This window comes from Dama dama, chromosome 20 (assembly GCF_033118175.1).
Source record: "Dama dama isolate Ldn47 chromosome 20, ASM3311817v1, whole genome shotgun sequence".
In the NCBI taxonomy this organism is placed as follows: domain Eukaryota; kingdom Metazoa; phylum Chordata; class Mammalia; order Artiodactyla; family Cervidae; genus Dama; species Dama dama.
Genome location: NC_083700.1, coordinates 18,110,294 through 18,134,770, shown reverse-complemented (window position 1 = coordinate 18,134,770; position 24,477 = coordinate 18,110,294). Strand labels below are relative to the sequence as shown.

The window sequence follows — 24,477 nt, the reverse complement described above, 5'->3', positions numbered from 1 at the left end:
GCCCTCATCCCCCAGCCCTTCCTGCTTCTCAGCCTGGCTGCACCTCCCCGGGACTCCGCCCCTTTGTTTGCCCAGAAGGAGGCAGGCAGGAGCTCGCCCTAGGAGGTGACAGCTGAGGGGGAGGGCGGGTGGACGGGAAGGTCTGGGAGGAGGTGCTTTGGGGCTGGAGCACCGTCCTGAGAAGACCGCTTCACTGAGCCCTCACTCTGAGCTCCTCCACCCTCCTCCCTCCACCTTGAGCCTGTCCTTTACCTTGTTTGGGTCTTGATTTTTTTTTTTTTTTTTTTTTGATCTGGAAGATTCCTGCCCTGAGACTTCAGTGTGAAAGTTCTTCATATCATTTGACGGTCCTGTGGAGTGTGTGAGAGCGGAGGGCCCTGCGTCTAACTCAGCAACCGCACACAAAACGAGAGCGCCTTGAATGGCAGACGCCTCCTCCTCTCGATTTCCTTATCTATAAAAGAGGCCTAATGATAGTTCTCTGGTGGTTACCATGGGGCTGAAGAAACAGTGTGCATGAAAGCAGCTTTGGGAACTGCTGTGGAAATGTTAATTACCATTATCATACATTTACATCCCTGACCTAATACAGGTGAATACCACTGGCTCCTTTTCCTACAGGGTATTAGGAAATGGGCTCCCCTTTTTTCATTGCTCAGCCTGCCCAACCTTGCCCAGCACCAGCCCCAGATGTGTAGTTAAAGCAGAACAGTGAGAATAAGCAGGATGTCCCAGAACCTTCTCACTCTTTATTTTGGGGGAGCTTTTGTCTGAGCTACTCTGTAAGCAGTTCCCAAGCATCAGAGCTTCCCAGGGAAGTGAGAAAAGTAAGAAAGTAATTCACAAAAATATTGTCTATGACTTGTCTACTCTCCATCCCCCCTTTCCTTATCATTAAAACTCTTTTTGACTCCTTGCTTCCACTTCAGGGGGGCATGGGTTGGATCCCTGGTGGAAAAACTAAGATCCTGCATGCTTCATGGTTCAGCCAAAAAAAAAAGGAGCTCTTCAATTTGAGTAGAATTTAGAGAAAATATAGAGGGCCCAGGGCAGTTGTAGTACAAGATCATGTTAGTTGCTCAGCTGTGGCCGACTCTTTGCGACCGCATGGACTGTAGCCCACCAGCTCCCCTGTCCATGGGAGTCTACAGGCAAGAATACTGCAGTGGGTGTCCATTCCTTTCTTCCAGGGGTCTTCCTGACCCAGGGATTGAACCTGGGTCTCCCACACTACAGCCAGATTCTTTACATTCTGAGCCACCAGGGGCGCCCCAGACAGTCTTCCCAGACAACAAATGGCTCTCAAAGTAATCAATGGCCTTGGGGCCAAGATCAAATCCTTGGCCCTGCCAAGGAAACGGGCCTCAGGGTAAGATAAAGTCAAAGAGGAGAAATTTCATGTGGACTTCAAAAAGATTTAAGGGCAAGTCTCAGATCTCAGATACATAATATGTCTTCTAATAATTTTAACAGTGTGTCTTCTTGACCCTTTCAGACAAGAGGGTCTTTAAGAATCATAAGGACATTTTCTCCCAGAACCCTGACTCTAAGGTGGAAAGGGCCAGTCTCAAAGAGATTTATAAATGTGGCTTTTGGCTAACTGAACTTGTAAGTTGATACACAGGAAACCCACAACATTTTTAAAGGAATTGTATCATCTTGCACTGAAAGGGATAAAGACAGCTCACAAGGAAAAGCAGCTTTGGGTCTTTAACTTTCAGCACAGCACCTGGGCCAGCCAGGTGACAGGGCAGCACTGAGCAATGAAAATACTGTCAACCGGCAAAAACAGTTTATTGAGTAAAACTAAAAAAGATAGAGAGTCCTCCCCAGCCGAAGAGACCCACAGCAGGGAGCCACAAGCTCTGCATCAGGAGCGCGCTGGGGAGCCCTGGAAGAAATCATTGCACATGATAGTGATGAGGGCCAGGAAGACGGCGTACTCCTGGAAGTCCACCTGCTGGTCACTGTTCTCATCCAGATCACCCATCAGCTTCTTCAGGCCCTCCTCATCCACCTTGTCCTGAAAGCAAGAGACAGTCAGGCCATCTGCTCTCATGGGGCGGAACCCAGCTCTCCCCTCCTCCCTGGGCAGCAGGTACGTGGTAAGCAGGGAGCACCTGGGGCTGATGGTGAGCAGGGAGGCCCTGGGAGCACTAGGGTGCCCTGTGAGTGGGGACACAGCGAAGTGCATGAGCCAGAGTCTCCAGCTCTCCCTGCTGGGGGATCTCCAGACCCTCCCTTCATAGGATCAGCTCTGCTCCCCACAAGGGCCCAGCGAGATGGGCATTACCCACATCCTGCTGATGAGGGAACTCAAGCTTTCTGAAACCACCACCATGCCTCATCACCAGAAAAATGAATTCCAAAAAGGCAGACTCTTTCCCATACCAGATAAAATGAAACCAAATTAGGAAAGTATGATCAAAAAAAATTTTTTAAGAAAAAAGGACATGCCTCGTATGTCCAAAGCCTGAGATCTGACTTTGGGATTTGTTCCAGTGGCTAAGACTCCACTGGGATTTGGTCCAATGGCTAAGACTACACACTCCCAGTGTAGCGGCCCTGGATTCGATCCATGGTCGGGGAACTAGATCCCACATGCCGCAACTAAGACTCCCGCCCATGCACTCTCAAGGAACCTCGTACCCCTGGGCTGTACCCAAGTCCGCTGCCGGAGCCCAGTGAGCCCCACTAACCAGCCCAGGGAGATGCTCATCTCCGCAGCACTGGCACAGAGCCCACTGGCCTGTGGAAGGAGGTGGAGAGCTGGACCTTCCTGCCCATGCACCTCCCTCTGTCCTCACTCCAGTGCAGCCAAACAAATAAATATTTTTTTGGTGGGGCGGAGGGGGAGTGGAGCACTTCTCGGGTGGCACTCGGGGTAAACAATCCGTCTGCCAATGCAGGAGACATAAGAGACTCAGGTTTGATACCTGGGTCAGGAAGATCCCCTGGAGTAGGAAATGGCAACCTGCTCCAGTATTCTGGCCTGGAGAGTTCCATGGACAGAGGAGCCTGGCAGACGATAGTCCACACGGTTGCAAAGAGTTGGACACGACTGAGCACATGAGCACATATGAGGAGTTGATTAAAGGGAGGGCAAGTGGCAAATTGAGAACTGATGGCATTTCTCTACAAAACATCTCAGGGTGTGTCTGCGCTGAGCTTCTCTCTCCCTAGACACCTTCTTAGTTTGGCAAGTAAATATGAAAAACAAAAGAGGGAGAGGATGGAAGGAGGAAGAGAGAGAAGGAGATCACAAATGAGAGCTGTGTGACCTTGAGCTAGTCACTTCCCCTCTCTGGGCTCTGACAGCACATCCCTTCTCTGGAAAGCTGCAGGGAGGAGCCAGCAGTGGAGTACCCCCTCAGGCATTCACACAAAGGCTTCACTCTCACTCTGGTGAGGTCATAAAAGGCTTGACCCCACCCTGGTGTCTGCATCCCCAGCACCCCCCCCACCCCCACGCAGGGAGGGAGAAGAGATTCACCCTGGGCCCCCACCCCGTACCCCAGGACCCTCTCACCCCAGCCAGCCCCACTCACCCCCACTCAGGGAGGGAGAAGAGATTCATCCTGGGCCCCTACCCCGTATACCAGGCCCCTCTCACCCCGGCCAACCCCACTCACCCCCACCCAGGGAGGGAGAAGAGATTCATCCTGGGCCCCCATCCTGTACCCCAGGACCCTCTCACCCCAGCCAGCCCCACTCACCCCCACCCAGGGAGGGAGAAGAGATTCATCCTGGGCCCCCACCCCGTATACCAGGCCCCTCTCACCCCCGGCCAGCCCCACTCACCCCCACAAAGCTGGGCAGCTCCTTGTGCAGAAGCTCCTTCATCTCCCCCTTACTCAGCTTGAATTTGTCTCCCTCTTGGCCAGAGTACTTGTGGAAGGTGGCGACCATCACAGCCAGCGCCTGCTCCAGGGGACTGGACATCTTGGATCCGAGGCTACAGGGGTGGCAAGTGAGGGAGATGCCTCAGCCCAGCCTGCAGGACCGTCTGCTGCCCTTGAGCCCCAAGCTGCCTCTCCAAGTCCCTCTCTGAATGGGCAGGCAGGGCTGTCTCCTCCTTAGCCTGTGGCTCCCTGGCCAGAAGCCATACCTCCACCTCACACTAGGTGGGTGAGGCAGAGGCTAGACCTTTCCCTGTATTTGGAAGGGCCCCATGTCTCCTCCCATCATACTTGGGGCCCAGAGCGTCTATGGGGGGAAAAAAAAAAAAAAAACGGCAGGGTGGCCAGAGTCCCATTGGGGATCCTTTCTGTCAGCTTCTATCATAGGCCAGTGGGCTCTGTGCCAGGGCTGCGGAGACAGGAGTCTGCACGTGCTAGTTAGTGGGGCTCACTGGGCTCTGGCAGCGTCCTTGGCTACAGCCCAGGGGTACGAGGTTCCCTGAGGAGTGACTTCCCCATCTAACTGAAAGCTCCCTTGGGAAGGTTGTATCCTCCATCAGACCAGGGGCTCTCACCAGCTAGGGACTGTGTCTCCCCTCACACTGGAGGCACCGGGGCAGGGGTGCTGGCAACTGAACACTCTCCCTAACAGGAAGGATTCTCCCGGGACGGGAATTCAAGAAATCAAAAGCCCAGTACCCCAGGATCAGGATAGAATCTGAGACCAAGGGCAGAATTTGGAAGTCATCCTTTCCAAGGCCCTGCCTCTCAGAGCGGTCACACCACCCTGGGAGGATTAGGCAGGTCCCAGGGTGAGGCCGGAGGAGCAGGCGTCAGAGGCTAGAAGCCCCCTGGGCCCATCCTGCCAGCCCTGCCCTCAGGAGGTGGGAGAAGACCGACGCAGCAGAGCTATGCCGCTGCTCAGGGCAGGGACACCGGCAGGCCCATTCGCTTGAGATCCTTGGCTCTTCGTCCTGCTGGAATCCAGGACTTTTCAAAAAAAAAAAAACCAGGATTCTCCTTAAAGCACCGCCCCCCCAATCCTCCCACCACCACACACACTTCATATGCCTAGGCCCAAACCCCCAGGAAGTACCTCTAGACCGACACTCAGGCTGAAAGATGCAGACACAGCACAAGAGTAACCCCTAAACCTCACAGAGGAACTGGGGAAAAGCCTCTATCTGACACATTTGGGGAGGAGGTCCCCCCAAATGCAGAGACCCACAGAGGCCCCAGGCCTTCCACCAAGAGAACCAGAAGGAGACAAGAGCAACCGAAGGGCACATACCGCAGAAACTAACAGAACACTGTAAATCAGCTCTGCTCCCTTAAAAATCCATTAAAAAAAAAAAAAAGAAAATGCCAAAGGGACAAAGGCAGAAACCCATGGGGGTCTTGCCCACCCGGCCCTGCCCAGGACAGAGGTACTCACCAGACCAGAGAGCAGAGAGAGACTCGGGAAGGAAAGCAAAGGGCCAGATGCCCAGAGTCGGAATTTATATGCTAGTCCCACTGGCCCCCAACTTTGCATTTTAAGGAAACCAAACCTGCCCTAACCTGATCCCGCCAAAGCCTGGCCTCCTGCCACCCCCACACACCCCCTCCCAGTCCCTCCCTTCCTGGGCAGCCAAGGGCAGCGCCTCCCCCGGCCCCACCCTGGCCACAGCGGGAGCGGGAGGTGTCACCGGGAAAAGGTATTCTGGGCCCTGGGCGAGGGGAGGCCGCCCCTGTTCACAGGGGCCTGGTGATTCAGGCCCAGCCTTGTTCTCATGACAAATGCCTGCGAGTCACAGTTCACTGTCGGGCCAGAAGTTGCCGGTGCGTGCTGGGACTTCACGGGCCTGTGTGTGTGCTGGGAACCAGCAGGCAGCTGGGGGCTATCAGGAAGAAGAGGGCAGGGGTGACCGCAGGGAACGAGGGAAACAGTGACTTTTAATAGCCGGCCCAGGAATAACTTTCAGTGATGAACCAAGGCAAGTGGGTGTGCTTTAAAAGACCTGGAAAGGCCCCCTTCGGGTAGGAAGGGGTCTGGCAGGAGACAGGGAGACAGTGAGGTGGAGGTGCCTCTGCTATAGTGAGCTGGGGTGAGCAGCAGTCTCTGTGTGTAAGGAAGGCCCAGGAGGGCTGCAAGGAGGAGAAAACGCTAGTCTCCTCCAGGTCGGGAGGTGGGCAGGTGAGGAGGGGGCCCGCACAGCTTCCCAAGTCAGGAGGCCAGGCCGGGGACGAGGCCACAGCCTCGGCCTCGCTCACCCACTCGTCCAGGCCCCTCCCCAGAGAAAGGCAAACACTGAGGCCTTTTAGGACCCAGCCCAGGGGAGGGCCTTTCAGAGAAGAGCAGACTTCACACGGCCCCTTCCCAGGCCCCCTTGCCTACTGCCTCAATCCAGTCCGGGCACCGCCCTTCCTGTGTGCCAGCTCCCCTCCCCCCTCCAGATGTCCACCAGCTTCTTTCCTCTCCTCCGGCGGCCCGAGTCCGAGGTGACTCACCCTTGGTTCCAGGCCCAGAGGCTCAGGCAGTGACTCAGCGGCACCGCCCTCCTCCCCCAGGGCTAGGGCAGCCGAAGTCACGGGGCAGCAGGCGGAAACCCCAACCCAGCTCTGGCAGACAGGGCCCTGGAACAGAGACCCCCTCATCAGGCCCACTCTGGGGAGTTTTGGGTCATGACACCACAGAGAAACTCAGCCTGAGAACCCACAGAGGATCAGACATCAAGCCAGGCTGCTCTTTCCCTGGAGGTCACTCGCAGTGGGACTTGGGGGCGGCCTGAGCAGCATAGATGAAATCAGGCCTCGGGGGCCCCCAGTACCCCCACCTACACCTCTGCAAAGCCACCCAGTGTCCTTCCTCCCCAAGGCACTTGGCCCCCTTGTGCTACTGCTCTTCTCTGTCAAAACCTATTTCAGATCGAGCTTGGAATAAAAATTGTTCTCCCCGAGGGTAAGGATCAGTGGGGTGCAATGCATTGCTTTTTACAACACTTCTTCCATTTTAACTGAGGGACTTCGGCAGATGGTACTTCTGCGGTGGCGTCCCCATGGCCCTTGCTGGAAGTGAGGTGCTCGGGCTCTGGCCCCTACCTGCATATCCAACCTCTCCTGCACGTCTCCCAACTGCCTGCTCACTGTGCCTGAGCACCTGGAGTGGCCAAGGCTGCCTATGCCCATCCTTCTGCTCAGAATGTGCCCACTCACCACATCCCTGCCTCCCGGAGTCCCACATATCCTTCAAAGGCCAGTTCAATGCCCTCGCCTCACGGAGCCGCCCCAGGGCTAACCAGAGTCTGCCTCCACCTGCTCTGTCCCACATCAAGCACTCCTTTTGTGCTCAGAGCACTCTGATCTCGACTGAATCACTCGTGCGCCTGTCTTCTCTAGCCCTCACTCCCACGTGGTGAGCTCACCGGGCAGGGAGCGCGTGAGCAAAGGGTCTTGTCCACACCAGGTGCCATCCCAAGTTTACGGTTGGCACCGTAGGGGGTGGGGTGCTGGGGACAGTAGCAGGGAGCCTTCCCACCTCCCGAAATCACATCACTGATTATGCTACCAAATCATAACTTCTCTGCCTGCTCCCAGGAGTGGAACTGAGACTCTGGGTTGGAAAACAGAGCTTCAGAGAGCTATGAGTCCCTGAGGAGTGACTGCGGGAAATATCTTGCTCTGGGGACCCATTGAGGGAAGGAGCACAGCAAAGTCCCCAGCAGGCAGGGATGGAGACAGGAGGCAGACAGAGGAAGAGACGAAGAGGCAGTCAGACGGAAACTGGGAGAAAAAGTCAAAGAAAAACAGAGTCACAGAAAGTGTGAGGGAAAAGGGAAGACCAGAGAGGAGAGAGAGCGCCTCTGATGCTAGGAGTAGCATCAGGACACCTGTCCCTGAATTGAGACCAGGGCTGTGCCCATCAAGGAGCCATATTCCTGAAACTGAATGAAAATCACAGTAATTTGCCACTAACTTGCTGGGTAATCTAGAGTAATTCCTTCCCCCTTGCAGAACAGGAGGGTTGGACAGGCTGACCCCTCAAAGTCCAATTCCATTCTACTCTCTCCACTTCTTCATGAAGGCAGAGAAGCCAGGACGCAAGCAGGCAGTGGGCACATCCTGGCAGTGACTGAGCCCATGCCCGGCTTGGGAAGCTGGGTGTCCTCTTTCCCCTAGGCGTGGTTCCAGGCGCCAAAGGTTTCCCATCAGCAACTCCTGGGTTTTCCCCGTCTTGTTCATGCCCCCTGGTGGTTGAGACGTGTCATTGCAGGCTGGTCTCCCTACTCTTCTTTCCCGCCCTCCGGTCTGGGTCGGCCAGCACTTGCCCAGCCCTGCTCCTGACTCAGGCAGGAGAAGACAATGCTGATTCATCTCCAGCAAGCCTTCCCACACCCACACCTCTCACACCTGCATGACGTATGAAGTGTTTCCAGGACAGGTCCTGCTGAGACGCCCAGGTGGACTTCTGAAATGGAAGTTGGATGCCTGTAAACAGTTTAAAAGCCATAGGGAGGAGGCAGGAAGGACCTAGGTAGCAGAAGTGAGGGGCTGAACACTGTCAAGCTCTGTCAACCTCCCCACCATCCCTGGGGCATTTCCAGGGAAAGAGAAATGGTCTCGCTGTTGGGGCCCTAGGGCCCTTGCTTTCCCCTGACTTAAGCATGCGACTTGGGGGAGTTGCACCAACCTCTGAACTCAAAATTTTTCACCACAAGGATCCTTTTTATTATTCCTCTGCCCTCCCCAAATCTGCTGAGATATTTTCTCTTAACAAACTGCACGAAATAGTTTATCTAGCAATCCCCTGATGGGGTTTCCCCGGTGGCTCGGTGGCAAAGAATCCATCTGCCAATCCAGGAGACACAGGGGACGAGGGTTTCATCCCTGGGTCAGGAAGATTCCCTGGAGGAGAAAATGCCAACCCACTCCAGTATTATTGCCTGGGAAATCCCATGGACAGAGGATCCTGGCGGGCTACCGTCCATGAGGTCACAAAGAGTTGGACACGACTGAGTGAGCCCAGCACAGCACATCCCCTGACAGCCTACTCGGCATGAGAGAACCTGCAATTATCACACTGGGTTTGGGTCATTCTGGATTTCCATGTGTAATGAATTTGTCATATCCTTTACTGGAGGAGTCCAGACTGACATTATGAGGCACCTGCTATGTGCTGAGTGATGTCCATATATCAGCCCATTTAATTTACACAAAAATCCCAGAAAGTTGGTACAGTCTTGCCACCACTTTGCAGAGGAGAAAATTGAGGCTCAGAGAAGTTTTCCCAAGTTCACACAATTAATGAGGCATGGCTTAAATACAGGTGGTCACAATGGTAAACCTCCCTAGAAGAGCCAATCATCAAGAATCCCCTAGGGACTTCCCTCATGGTCCATTGGTTAAGACCTCACCTTCCAATGTGAGGGATATGGGTTCAATCCTTGGTCAGGGAGCTAAGATTCTATATGCCTTGTGGCCAAAATGCCAAAACATGAAATCAAAGCATTTTTCTAACAAATTCAATATAGACTTTTTTTTTTTTAAATAGTCCACATCAAAAAAAGAATCCCATAGAATCCTAACCTCTGATTCCTACACAGACCAACCATCCACCATCCATCCCCTCACATTATACCCAACCTCTGAGTCTTATTTCTGGACCTCACCCAGTATCCAGGAGCTCATCTCTCTGCCTGCTCTGGTCTGACATCTTCAGTGACCCCTCTTCCTTTCCCTCCAAATGCACTCTGGCTTGAATCTAAAATAAGCTTAAAACAAAACAAAACAAAAAAAACCTTCCTCAGATCTGCCACCTCCCTTGACTCTTATTGTTGCAACAAATAATACCTCTATTCACACAGTGACCCAAATCAAAAACGTGGCTGTCTTCCTATCCTCCCCTTACTGCCCTCCAGTTACCCAGTCAGGCAACCTGACCTTCTAAATACTGCTCAGTTCTGTCTACACCGCCTGAGATCCCACTGTATCACCTGGTTCCTAGGCTATTGCAAGTACATCTGGCCTTTTCCCCCACCTCAAACCTTGTCCCCCACTCTGACCCATTCTCAGTTCTGCCACCAGGGTGATCTTCCTAAAATTCAGATCTGACCATGTCACTCCACAAGTAAAAACACTGAGTGATCTCCCTTAACTTTAGAAGAAGGCTATGCAGCGTGGCACACTTTCCTAGGTACCCAACTGCGTTGAGGCACATGCCATGCCCTTCTGTACCTCTGAGCCCTTGCCCGAGCCATTCATTCTCTCAGGAAGCTTCTTCTTGCTTTGTCCCCCTGTCAATCTCCTGTTGTTCAGTGACTCAGTCACGTCAGACTCCTTGTGACCCCATGGACTGCAGCACGCCAGGCTTCCCTGTCCTTCACTGGTCTCCCAGAGTTTGCTTAAACCATCAGGTCGATGATGCCATCCAACCATCTCATCCTTTGTCACCCCCTTCTCCTCTTGCCCTCAATCTTTCCCAGCATCAAGGTCTTTTCCAATGAGTCGGCTCTTGATATTAGGTGGCCAGAGTATTGGAACTTCAGCTTCAGCATCAGTCCTTCCAGTGAACATTCAGGGTTGTTTTCCTTTAGGATTGACTGGTTTGATCTCCTTGCAGGCCAAGGGACTCTCAAGAGTCTTCTCAAGGACCACAGCTCTAAAGCATCAATTTTTTGACAATCAGCCTTCTTTTTGGTCCAATTCTCACATCCATACATGACTACTGAAAAAACCATAGCTTTGACTATATGGACCTTAGTCGTCAATCTCCTACTCATCCTTTATTTTATTTATTTATTTTTTTAGCCACACTGCAAAGTATGTGGAATTTCAGTTCCCTGGCCAGGGATCAAACAAGTGCCCCTGCACTGGCAGTTCAGAGTCTTAACCACTGGAACGCCAGGGAATTTCCTCCTCAGTTCAGTTCAGTCGCTCAATTGTGTCCGACTCTTTGCAACCCCATGGATTGCAGCACACCAGGCTTCCCTGTCCATCACCAACTCCCGGAGCTTCCTCAAACTTATGTCCATTGAGCCGGTAATGCCATCCAACCATCTCATCCTCTGTCATCCCCCTTCTCCTCCCGCCTTCAATCTTTCCCAGCATCAGGGTCTTTTCCAGTGAGTCAGTTCTTCTCATCAGGTGGCCAAAGTATTGGAGTTTCACTTCAGCATCAATCCTTCCAATGAACACCCAGGACTGATCTCCTTTAGGATGGACTGGTTGGATCTCCTTGCAGTCCAAGGGACTCTCAAGAGTCTTCTCCAACACCACAGTTCAGAAGCATCAATTCTTCGGTGCTCAACTTTCTTTACAGTCCAACTCTCACATCCATACATGACCACTGGAAAAACCATAGCTTTGACTAGATAGACTTTTGTTGGCAAAGTAATGTCTCTGCTTTTTAATATGCTGTCTAGGTTGGTCATAGCTTTCCTTCCAAGGAACAAGCATCTTTTAATTTCATGGCTACAGTCACATCTGCAGTTATTTTGGAGCTCAAAAAAAAAAGTCTCTCACTGTTTCTATTGTTTTCCCATCTACTTGCCATGAAGTGATGGGACCAGATGTCATTATCCTAGTTTTCTGAATGTTGAGTTTTAAGCCAACTTTTTCACTCTCCACTTTCACTTTCATCAAGAGGCTCTTTAGTTCTTTTTCACTTTCTGCATAAAGGTGGTGTCATCTGCATATCTGAGGTTATTGATATTTCTCCTGGCAATCTTGATTCCAGCTTGTGCTTCTTCCAGCCCAGCATTTCACACAATGTATTCTGCATAGAAGTTAAATAAACAGGGTGACAATATGTAGCCCTGACATACTCCTTTCCAGATTTGGAACCAGTCTGTTGTTCCATATCCAGTTCTACCTGTTGCTTCTTGACCTGCATACAGATTTCTCAGGAGGCAGGTAAGGTAATCCGGTACTCCTGTTTCTTGAACAATTTTCCACAGTTTGCTGTGATCCACCCAGTCAAAGGCTTTGGCATAGTCAATAAAGCAGAAATAGATGTTTTTCTGGAACTCTCTTTTGATAATCCAACGGATGTTGGCAATTTGATCTCTGGTTCCTCTGCCTTTTATAAACCCAGCTTGAACATCTGCAAGTTCATAGTTCATGTACTGTTGAACCCTGGCTAGAGAATTTTGAGCATTACTTTGCTAACGTGTGAGATGAGTACAAATGTGTGGTAGCTTGAACATTCTTTGGCATTGCCTTTCTTTGGGACTGGAATGAAAACTGATCTTTTCCAGTCCTATGGCCACTGCTGAGTTTTCCAAATTTGCTGGCATATTAAGTGCAACACTTTCACAGCATCATCTTTTAGAATTTGAAATAGCCCAACTGGAATTCCATCACCTCCACTAGCTTTGTTTGTAGTGATGCTTCCTAAGGCCCACTTGACTTCACACTCCAGGATGTCTGGCTGTGGGTGAGTGATCACACCATCGTAGTTATCTGGGTCGTGCAGATCTTTTTTATATAGTTCTTCCTACTCACCCTTTAAATTTAGCTCAAAGAGCAACTCCTCTGTGCAGCATCCCTGGATCTACTCCCCAGCCTCCTCACATACTAGAGCACATGGGTGTACATGTGTGTTCATGTGTACACACACAGAGTGGGGTTTTGGGCTAAGTTAGGTGTCCCTCCTATGTACTTCTGCAGCCCTTTGCCAATCTCCCTGTAACAGCACATTTTACGTGTAGTTGTGGCCATTTATTTATATGTCTTCCCCAACTAGCTCAGGCTGCTGGGACATGGATGCTGAGTATGGTCAACTCCTAGGATCCCCGGTGTTTGACACGGAGCAAGTGTCCCGTGAATGGCCAGAAGGAGGCACAAGCACAGTCCCTCATTGCCACCACCCTTTCTCCTCCCTTTGACCCCACATTTCCAAGACTCTAAATCCTCTACCCCCATCCCTGAACCTTCTAAAAGCTGACTTGCAGGTTCCCTGGTGGTCCACTGTTTAGGACTCAGCACTCTCACTGTCAGGGGCCTGGGTTTGATCCCTGGTCAGGGAACTAAGATACTACAAGCTGCAAGGCGCAGGCAAACAAACAAATAAAAGCTGACTTTCTACAATCCTGCAAATCCAGCCATCTCCAGTGTCACCAGAAGCAGCCTTCTTACTGACGCCAGTTTGGGGGAGGGGGCAACTTAACAGCCCACTCCTCAGAAGGGCTCTTCAGAGGGAGGGGCCGGTCCACGCCTCCCCCCAGCACTCCCTCCTGGCTCTGATAGAAGAGGCCGCACTCCTAGCCTGCTGCTCTCTTTTTCCACCAGCCAGCCCTATCCTGTCCTCACCTCCCTGGTGACCACACTGCCCCCAGGGGCAGGGGCAGGAGGGCAGCTGCCCTCTGTGATGAGACGGGGATGGTCAACTCAAGAAGCAGCAGGAGAGGAACTTAAAGGGCTTTGGCCTCCAGTTCTAAATTATATTCTCTGGTCCACTTTCTCCAAACTCAAAAAGGAGGTGGAGTGTGAACAATGAGTACCCTCAGAAAAATCAGTACTTAGGTCTCCTCCTTCTCGGCCCTTCTACTGCTATCTACACCTTTTAACCAGGGTCATTCCTCAGGGGTCTGGCCAGGAACAAACCACTCTTTGTACCTGCCCACCTCCTGCCGCCCTCACCCTCATTTGTGTCCTCATGAGAGTGGGCTCCCAGGGGCACAGGCACCTTCTGGGCCATTCCCCCGCACTGCTGGACTTCAGGTTTGGGGACTTGCCTCTCCAGCCCACAGCTCCTTACAAGGTCAGAGCACAGGGGCCTGTGAGTTGCTACAGTCTGATGCCTGACTCAGGGGCCTAGATTCTGGCTGTCCTGTTGCCAAGCACTCAGGCCTGGGTGTCAGACAGACCTAGGTCTGAAGTGGGGTTCTGCCATTTGCCAGAAGATGGGGCCACAGATGGAGAATATCACTTGGTGAAACTAGTGCCAACCAGAGTCAACACAAAGGGGAGTGATTAACATTCTTCCCAGAGACGCTCAGCTTGAGAGGTGCATTCTGATGTGTTCTGATACATCTAGGAACTTCCCAAATCTCAGAAAGGAGCTAAAAGCAGTTTCAGTAAAAGAAACGTGACTCAGGAAAGTGAGCAGTGATTTTTAAAAGCATAGGGTATTGCTCATGAGGAAGTGGTTTAAAGAGAGATGTTCTAAGAGATCAATGTATAATACTAGGAAATGGTTGTAGCAAAGAAGTTAAGAGGCTGGAGTCTGAGATTGAATCTTAACTCCACTGTATTCTAGCTCCATTGATCAAGATCTTTCAGCCATAAGAGATGGCAGTCCAAGGTAAACTCACTGAAGAAAAAGGGGGATATACTGTGTTACATAACTGGTAAGGCCACTGTGATAATTCACAGGTCCATGAGCCACAGCCCTGGGGCCCAGAACAGGGGTCTTAAGACCATCCATCTATCTGTCCATCCTTCTCTCATCACTGTCTCTCTGCGTGCTGGCTTCACTCTTACTGTACCAAGGTCTCTCTGTATATCAAGGAATGTAGCCGCAGACTGTTCCAGCTTCATAAACCCAGGGTTCACATATCCCAGGAAGAGCCTTGATCGGTCCCATATGGTTCATATGGTTCATAATGGTTCACCATATGGTCCCATATGGTTCAGCTGTTGACCAATCCCTGTTTCCAGGGACGCAGGGTGTTATCAATGGCCAGCGTGGGTAAGGTACCCAGCCTACCATCAAGGATCTCTTTGCAAATGGAGGAAGCAAGTTACCACAGTCACGATGCTCACCTGTGACCTTACAAACATGACTTAACCCCCGCTGAGAATCAGGAGGTTCCTATCACTCCTGTAACATGAGCACACCACCATCTACCACACAGATCAAACGAGATAACACGTGTAGAGCCCCAGAGAGCCCTCAGTGAATGTTATTAGATACACCAGTAAAAGAAGCCAGGATATGCACTCAGAAACAATGTCACTGCCCGGATAGGGTCGTCTGACATGTCAGCAACATGAAACCAGGATCAAGCCCCACACATCCACTGAAACTCAAGGACCGTAGTCTATTTCTAGTTTCCCTGTCAACATTTATACACTTTTTTGAGCTCTTAGCTTGTCTTCTGCTAATCTCAGGGATTTCCCAGGTGGCTCAACGGTAAAGAATCCGCCTGTCAATGCAGGAGACACAGAAGACGTGGGTTTGATCCCTGGGTCAGAAAGATCCCCTGGAGGAGGAAATGGCAACCCACTCCAGTATTCTTGCCTGGAGAATCCCCATGGACAGAGAAGCCTGGCAGCAAGAGTCAGACATGACTGAGCATACACCCACAGTATCAGGTGTTAACAGTTTTTAATATAAAAATAATAAAGAAAATCTTAAAATTGAGGAAAATCTGCTTGTTTCCTTCATTCATTCTCCTAGCTTGGAAATGAACATATTTTCTCCAAATAATTGGTAAAACATCTAGGACCAGCTTCACGTATAGCAGTTTGGTGACAACCAAGGCTGATCTGGTTCAATGCCTCCCTGAGCCCCATGTCATGGATAAGGAAATTGATTCCCTACAAGAGGGGAAACACACACGTCATCATCCCAGGTTACTCAGAATGTTAAGATCATCCACCTCTAGTTCTCCTGGCTGTTTATTTAGCAACTAACCTCTGGTTTTTATTTGGATTCTCACAGAAACTTTCCTTCTGTAAGAAATCGAGCTGGCTTCTGGAATGTTTATGTTTATCACACAGTTATAAGAATTCACAAGAATTAGTCTCTCAGAACAAGCTCATCCTTGAGTTAAGTAATAAAGACTTTTTAAACCTGCCCAGCTTCTGGCTTGATAAACATCTGCTTCTAAAACAGAAAGAGGGCAGCAGTCAAGTAGGAGGGGAGAAATTCAAATGTACTGAGTGTTTACTCTGTGTAAACATTGTTTCAAGTACTATACCTACATTATCTAATTTAATCCTCCCAACCACCCTGTAATGTGGGGAATGTCTGTGATTAATAGATCAGGAAACAGAAGCTCAGGGGATTAAGCGTAGAGCCAGGACTGAAACGCAGCTTGGTCTGGCTGCAGAGCACCACTCCTCAATCACCCCCACTGCCTGCCTCTCCTTCACCCTAGTTTCTTCTCTAGTCACTTCCCTGGTTGCTCTTCTCCCTATCTCTGCTGGTGGCTGACATTAGTGTTCTATCCTTTTCTCTCTTGCTTGCTTCCCTCCATCTTCTTTCTTTCTCCCCCTCTTTCTCACAGCATCATCATCCTTTCACTTTGGTGGTGGTTTAGTCACTAAGTCGTGTCCGATTCTTGTGACCCCATGGACTGTAGCCTGCCAGGCTCCTCTGTCCATGGGATTCTCCAGGCAACAATATTGGAGTGGGTTGCCATTTCCTTCTCCAGGGGATCTTCCCGACCCAGGAATCAAACCCAGGTCTCCTGCATTGCAGGCAGATTCTTTACCAACTTGAAAGAGCATGAATCTGCATTCAGGCCGCCCCACCCTCCCCTGAGAGTCTCAGGCTCTCACTGCTCCCCTGGTCATCCAATGGGCATCATCCTGCCTTCTTCTGTAGAAACCCCAGGCCCAGCCAGGCAGCCTCACCAGCCCAGGTCCTCACTGAGCAGAGACCAAGTGCTGCCGGGTTTTCCAGGGAACCTCACCTGGCCAGCTCTTCCTCTCTGTGCCTGTAGCTACAGCCTCACCCCAGCTGCCCTGGAGAGCAACCTCCTCACCAGTCTCTTCCTGGACCACAGCCCCTCCTTTCATTCATTCTGATCATAGCTATCCATTCTATCCCTCACTTACTCAAGAAACTTCTGGAGCTCTTCACTGACCATCACATCATTTAAACTCTTCAGTGTGTATGGAGAATCTAAAAAGAAATTATATAAATGAACTTATTTACAAAACAGAGACAGACTCACAGACTTAGAGAACAATCCTACGGTTAACAGGGAAGAAGGATGGGGGAAGGGATAGTTAGGGAGTTTGGGACCTACATGTACACACTGCTGTATTGAAAATGGATAATCAACAAAGACCCACTGTGTAGCATAGGAAACTCTGTTCAATGTTATGTGGCAGCCTCAATAGGAGGGGAGTTTGGGGAAGAATGGATACAAGTATATGTGTGGCTGAATTTCTTTGCTATGCACCTGAACCTGTCAAAACATTGTGAATTTGCTATACTCCAATATAAAATTAAAAGTTTTTTTTTTTTAATAAATAAATAAACTCCTCAGTGTGGCTCTCAAGGGTATAGCTATTTCATTCCTGATTCATACACTCAACAAATGTTAATTAAGTAGTAACATTGCAGCAGGCCCTGGGGATACACTGGTGAAAAAAAAACAGACACATTCCTTACACTGGTGGGGCATGTAATCAAGTGAGGATAACAGCAAGTAAATGTAAATTACAAGTTGTAGTAAGAGCTATGCATGAAAACCAATGGGTGCAATGAGAGAGAATCATCACCTGGGCAGGGTGGTCAGGAAAGGCCTCCTGAGGGGTGAGGAGTTCCCCCAAAGGGAGTGGAGGATGAGCATTCCAGGCATTGACCCAGAGATGGGAGGGAATTTGGGGTGTGAAAGAAGCAAATGAAGATCAGTGTGGATGGGGCGTGGATGGCGAGGGAAAGAATAGCGCAAGATAGAGCTGCAGAAGTCAGAAGGGGGTTGAGTCATACAGAGACTTGTAGGCCGGTGTTATGGATTTTATTCTAAGCACAATAGGAAACCGGGGAAGGATTTTAAGTAATAGGATGGTAAAATTTAATTTCAGTCTTTAAACATGACTCTGGGGCACTCTCCATGAAAAATGGCGGAGTATACAGCAATATGGAAACACCAGAGATTATTAAACTAAGTGAAGTAAGTCAGGTTAAAACAAATATTATATGATATCACTTAATACGTGGAATCTCAAAAAATGATATGGGGACTTCCTTGGCAGTCCAGTAGTTAAGACTCTGAGCTTCCAATGCACGGCCTATGGCTTCAATCCCTCATCTGGGAACTGAGATCCCACATGCCGCACAGTGAGGCCAAAACATTAACTAATTAATCAAAAGTGTTTAATAAAATTAAAAAATGATATAAGTGAACTTATTTACAAAACAGAAATAGACTCAGACATAAAACTTATGGTTACCAAACGGGATGGGGGATGATAAATTAAGAGGTTGGGATTAACATATATGCACTACTTACAGGACATTGCACCCAAAAGCAGGAGAATACACTTTCTTCTCGGTGCATAAGGAATATTCTCCCGGATAGATCACATATTGGGCCATAAATCAAGCCTCGGTAAATTCAAGAAAATTGAAATGATATCAAGCATCTTTTCCAAGCACAAGGCTATGAGCTTAGAAATCAATTACAGGAAAAAAAAAAACTGGAAAAAACACAATTACGTAGAGGCTAAACAGTATGTTACCAAATAACCAATGGACCTCTGAAGAAATCAAAGAGGCAATCAAAAAGTAAGTAGAGGCAAATGACAATGAAAGCACAGCAGTCCAAAACCCATGGGGCACAGCAAAAGCAGTTCTGAGAGAGCAGTTTATAGCAATATAATCTGACCTCGAGAAACAAGAAAAATCTCAAATTAGTATATACACACTACTGTACACAAAAGAAGTAAAAACAAGGACCTACTGTATGGCACAAAGAGCTACACTCAATGTCTTGTAATGTCTATATTGATGGTAAAGAATCTGAAAAAGAGTATGTGGAATGTGTATGTGTAACTGAATCACTGCTGACACTTGAAACTAACATAACATTGTAGATTAACTATACGTCAGTTTAAAAAAGGAAGAAATAAAAAAGAATTAGACTTCTATTTCCCTCTGATTGAGATGTAACTTTCATACTTTTTCTAATTCATAGCTAAGCTCACAAGAAAGGAAATTTTCAGAGGCGCAAAGCAAAGGAGAAGCTAAAAACTAAGGAGTGAGTATGAGTTAATGCTACAGCTGTCCTTGGGAAGGGGTGGTTTCTAGTCTCAGAAACAAAGGGCTTCAGTTGAGAAGAAATGAGTCTTTTATCTGCAAGTAGCTGGGAATTGGAAAGCCCTTTACACGAAGCAAAGACCCTCAAAGGACTGCTTCCATAGTGAAAGAATGGCCTGAAAGGAAAATCTCCCACCAGCAAAATGAGATTACAAGGAAGCTCCTATAGCTTGATCTGGACTCTGGATGGGGAAAAATAGTCTTCCTAGAGAAATTTTAACCTTGGGTCTGCCTTTGTGCAGATTTGGGGTTTTAGTTTACGGGGCTGGCATGGTTCAGAAAATCTGGAGATAAAAAGTTAGCATAAAAAGTGGTGCTAAACTGGTAATGGCCTGGGGTTCTCAATAAAAGCAAAATGATTTTGAAGGCCCAAACTCTTAAAACAGATTAACCAGGATTTCCCCAGATAAAACTGAGAGTGACATTTGAAAAATTACATAAAATAGGCAGTTTTGCAGGGGAGAAATATATATCTACATATAAAACTCATCAACATGGACTAAGAAGACTGAAGCCCTGTAACTATTAAAGAAATTGATTAGTAGTATAAATCCACACAACAAAGATAAAAATTAAAAATAAAACAGATCCTGATGATTTTTGCCAACGTTTACCAAATAGCCAAGAAAAAAAAATCTTATACAAAATTTATATTTCCAGAAAACAGAAAAAGAGAAAATAGTGCATAGCTTACTTTATGAGGCAGATATGCAATAATCTTTGAGGTAAAGACTGTTGGTTGTCCCATTACCTATTCTCCTCTTATCTCTCGTAGCAAAAGAACGGTTACTTTTAAGCTCAAGTAAAGGCCACAGTCCCCAGTCTTCCTTGCCACATGACTAAGCTCTGGCCAAGAGAAGTAGATAAAAGTGATGGAACAGAGCAGGAAACTATGGGGCCTTCCCAGGGCAAACCGCACCCCACCATCCATGCCCTCCACTTGCTGCTAATTCATAGAAAACCTTTGGTCTCCCAGGCATTCCATGAGTCACAAAAAGCCAGCTCAAGAGTCAGGGATTGAAAGAATGTGAATATATAATAACAAAAGATAGAAGAAGCTGGGCCAGGAGAACCAGTAACAATTTAAACAACAGGTCAACCATCTGGCAGTCCCAGAAATCTTAGCTTCTCCTGAAGGACATGGAAACCAGTGTCCAATACAAATTCCTGAGTTGTTTTGTGGATACTAAAACCATCACCAGAGGGAAAAGGCTAGCTGCATGATGACCAAACTGTAGCCTTGATATAAGCTATTCCATCTTGAGCAGTACTGATATCTACAGCTTGCCTAACATCAGAAATGGGCCTCAAGGAAATGTGAACAAATCAACCCTGGAGCTGTAGATTACGTTTAAAACACGCTGATACTGACCAGGTCACTGCATGGCCGGTTTTGAGATGCTTGTCAGAGCTGACTGTGCTGTTCTGCATGTAGCCCCTGCCTGCACACCCTGAAAGTTCCCAGTTTTTCCCTATTAAATCCTTTTCCATCTAACTGGCAGCTGAGAGATGGTTTGGGTAACACTGATCCATCTTCCTAGGTTGCCAGCTTCCTGAATAAAGCATCTGTCTTTTCCCATCAACCCTTGTCTCTCAAACATTGACTTCTGAGCTGAACCTGGATTTGGTCCCAACTCCGGCCAGTAGCAGTGATATACGCAACTTTTGTTGGTTTGTTTGATACATGCAAGTTCTGATTCATGCCCTGAATGGCAGAGAACATGCCATCGTTCCTTCACTGCTGCTTAAAATAAAGATGAGCCATTTGAACCATACAAACCAGAGACAGCTAAGCAGAACCACCAAACCAGCCCTACACCACAAACCTCCAGATAGTACAAGATAAAGAAATCAATTTCTGCCTCCTCCTTGCCTCTGCTATTTTTGGTATTCGTTACACACAGCCAAATCTGTGGACTAAGTAGCTCACCCTAGATGCTAGCACCAGAAATGTACCATATGAGACAGGAAAATTAGAAATCCATCTCAATTATGCTTACAGATGCAGAAGCCTAAATAAGCTATTAGCAAATGGAATCCAGCATTACAGTCAGGAAAAATGCATCATGATTAAGTTGGGTCAATGCCATGAATGCAGAGATGGTTTTAACTGTATTAATGTAAGTCACCTCATTAACAGATTAAAAATTAAAATTATATGATTATTTCAACAGATGCCAGAATAAATTCAATACCCATTCATAATAAAAACTCTTAGTGATCCAGGAATGGAAAAAATATCTTAACTAACAAAGAGTATCTATCAAAAACCCACTGGAATTTCATTCTCAATAGTAAATGAATGCTTTAAATTATTATAAAAGTCAAGAACAAGGAAAGGATTCCCACTATTACCACCTTACTCAACATTAAATTGAAGATTATGACCATTTTTCTTAAGGTCTAAGGATTAGAAAAAGAATAACAAGATGATTGCCTCCATGGAAAGATAAGAACTCTTGACAGCTGACTACAAACAGGACAACATAAAAGCCTTGTCAAGATAAGAAGCTGATGAAAATAGGTGTGGACTGACCTAAGGCAGCCAAGCCTCCTCCTTCTGTAAATCCCCAGAGCTGAAGGATTAAAGAGACTGCCTCTTCCCAGAGTTTTAAATTAAAGTTTGAAGGTATATCCCTCCCCACAATGCTGCCTAGTAGAGTGGCAGCAGAGAGAATAGTGACCCTAGTTCTCTGGTGTCTTTGGCTGAGGGGCCCAACACCATCACCAGACACAGTGAAGTGAAGTCACTCAGTTGTGTCCGACTCTGCGACCCCGTGGACTGTAGCCTACCAGGCTCCTTCATCCATGGGATTCTCCAGGCAAGAATACTGGAGTGGGTTGCCATTTCCTTCTCCAGGGGGGATCTTCCCGACCCAGGGATCAAACCCAGGTCTCCCGCATTGCAGGCAGACACTTTACCCTCTGAACCAACTGAGAACAAATCCCACCCCAGCCCAAGAAACTTGCAAGCCAAAACAATCAGAACCTGAAGTGATTAACTATTATAATGACATAGATAAAGGAGCAACCTAAACTGTTTGGAGCAGCAATGTTGAACTTGATGAACCAAGAAGTTAAAATAAGATCATAAATATCCTCAAAATATAAAGAACAAATGATAGAAATAAAAAACAAGAAGCCATAAAAAAAAGAACTGAGTAGACTTATCAAATATAAAAGACATATTCACTGACATTAAAAGCACAACAATTGGGGAAAAAATAAAGGATAGACACACCTGGAGAACAAATGGGTGAACTGGGAGATCAGGCTGAGGAAATCTCCCAGTTCAGTTCAGTTCAGTTGCCCAGTCATGTCCAGCTCTTTGTGACCCCATGAACTATAGCACGCCAGGCCTCCCTGTCCATCACCAACTCCCAGAGCTTGCTCAAACTCATGTTCATTGAGTTGGTGATGTCATCCAACCATCTCATCTTCTGTTGTCCCCTTGTCCTGCCTTCAATCTTTCCCAGCATCAGGGTCTTTTCCAGTGAGTCAGTTCTTCTCATCAGGAGGCCAAAGTATTGAATATCAAATGGATATTCAGGACTGATTTCCTTTAGGATTGACTGTTTGGTTCGCCTTGCAGTCCAAGGGACTCTCAGGAGTCTTCTCCAACACCACAGTTCAAAAGCATCAATTCTTTGGAGCCCAGCCTTCTTTATGGTCCAACTCACATCCATCCATGACTACTGGAAAAACCATAGCTTTGACTATACGGACCTTTGTCAGGAAAGTAATGTCTCTGCTTTTTAATATGGTATTTAGGTTTGTCATAGCTTTTCTTCCAAGGAGCAAGCATCTTTTAACTTTATGCCTGTAGTTACCATCTGCAGTGATTTTGGAACCCAAGAAAATAAAGTCTCCCAGAGGGCAGAAGAAAAGATTAAAGAGACAGAATATTTCAAAAGATGCTAAACGACATAAAAAGTGTGAGATCAGGATAATAGGATTCCCCAAAGAGCGGAAGAAAAAAAAGGGGCAGATATAGCTGAAGAAACATGGTAATAGATTTCTGAGAATTAGAGAAAGGTGAAAGGTCTCAGGTTGAACACATTTGCTAAGTGGTAATTGGAGTAACTAAGAGGGGGAGGGGGAAAACACATTCAAACTCATATCGAAATTTAAGAACATCAAATCAGATAAAATTCTAAATATCTTCAAAAGAAATAAAAAAAATAAAAGTCAAAGTGACATCAGACTCCTCAACAGAAACACTAAATGCAAGAAGATAAAATAGCAATTTTTTCCCTAGTTTTCTTTTTTTATTGGAATATAATTGCTTTACAATGTTGTGTTAGCTTCTGCTGTACAATGAAGTGAATCAGCTATATGTATACATATATCCCCTCCCTCTTGAACCTCCTTTCCACCCATCTAGGTCATCACAGAGTGCCAGTTGAGCTTCCTGTGCTTTATAGCAGGTTCCCACAAAGTTTTAAAATATTCAGAGGAATCTTGCAAAGAGCCAAATAGTCAATCAAATGTGAGGGTATTAAAAAATATCCTCAGGGCTGTCCAGTGGTTAGAACTCTGTGATTCCACTTCAGGGGAGAGCGGGGGAAAGCGGACAACTCCAGAGAACTAAGATCCCACAAGCTGTGTAGTGTGGCAAAAAAATAAAATAAAATCTGATTATTTTAAATGGCCAAAGGGCAATGGGGAGAGAGAGAATGAAATGGTTAGTTGGAGAGCAGAATCTCCAGTTGCTGCAGGTTATATTTGCAAAAAGAAAAAGACAAGGGACTTGGCACAGAATTTTATTATTAGCCTGAGGGAAAGCACTCGAAGGACAAGACAGCTAGCATTTGGTTGGGGACTTAAGCAAAAGAAGAATCAACCTGAATTTTAGGGACTGTCAAGATGATGGGATATGAGAGAGAGGAAAGGACAAGACTGAAAGAATATGAGGGTGTGAAAAAGTACTTTTCCTGTTAAGGGAAATATAAAATGAATGATACACTTAGAAATTATTCCAAGGAGGAACACGGGGTCAAGTTAAAGCAATCACAACATTTTTCAAATAGAGAAGGTATAACTTTTGAAATGTAAGAAGAAAGTTGGCTTTACCCTTTGGAAAGCAAGAAAGAAAAAAGTGCGGGGAAATGACCAAAAAAGCACACTATATGAAAAATCAAAATAAAATGGCAGAATAAGTCTTAATACTATATAGATATCTGTAATGTGTGTTATCAGCTCAGTCCTGTATGACTCTTTGAGACCCCATGGACTGTAGCCTGCCAGGCTCCCCTGTCCATGGACTTCTCCAGGCAAGAATACTGGAGTGGATTGCCATGCCCTTCTCCAGGGAATCTCCCCGACCCAGAGATAGAACCTGAGTCTCCTGCATTGCAGGCAGATTCTTTACCGTCTGAGCCATCAGGGAAGTTCCAGTGTCTGTAATAAAGACGAACAAAAGAAACATACCTCTTAAAAGATTCTCAGATTGGGTTTAAAATTATTTTCAGCAATATGTTGCATACAAGAGAAACATTTAAAAGAAATGTTTTAAATATTTACACGTATATATATATGGCTGAGTCCTTTTGCTGTTCACTTGCAACTACCACAACATCACAACATTGTTCATCAGCTATA

The 24,477-nt window shown here is 47.5% G+C and overlaps 1 protein-coding gene across 2 annotated transcripts; it reads right to left on the bottom strand.

Annotated features, from left to right (window-relative positions):
- Positions 1 to 1,756: 1,756 nt before the first annotated feature.
- S100A2 (S100 calcium binding protein A2) lies at positions 1,757 to 18,092 on the bottom strand. Of its 2 annotated transcripts, XM_061120785.1 has the most exons (4): positions 18,071 to 18,092; positions 16,665 to 16,731; positions 3,802 to 3,955; positions 1,757 to 2,023 (listed from the first exon to the last, which is right to left on the bottom strand). In XM_061120785.1, exons 1-4 carry the CDS (start codon positions 18,075 to 18,077, stop codon positions 1,871 to 1,873), a joined length of 381 nt encoding a protein of 126 aa, XP_060976768.1. In that variant the 5' UTR covers positions 18,078 to 18,092; the 3' UTR covers positions 1,757 to 1,870. The 2 variants fall into 2 exon arrangements, with proteins under 2 accessions (XP_060976768.1, XP_060976769.1); XM_061120786.1 differs by lacking the exons at positions 16,665 to 16,731; positions 18,071 to 18,092 and adding an exon at positions 5,335 to 5,484 and having other exon boundaries at positions 1,761 to 2,023.
- Between the last annotated feature and the right edge of the window lie 6,385 nt (positions 18,093 to 24,477).

What these genes read in the sequence shown, in the direction of transcription:
- S100A2 (XM_061120785.1), bottom strand. An exon ending in GAGCTCCAGAAGTTTCTTGA is followed by an intron (nt 3,956 to 16,664) that starts GTAAGTGAGGGA and finishes CCACCCCTGTAG; the next exon opens with CCTCGGATCCAAGATGTCCA. An exon ending in AGCTGCCCAGCTTTGTGGGG is followed by an intron (nt 2,024 to 3,801) that starts GTGAGTGGGGCT and finishes TCTTGCTTTCAG; the next exon opens with GACAAGGTGGATGAGGAGGG.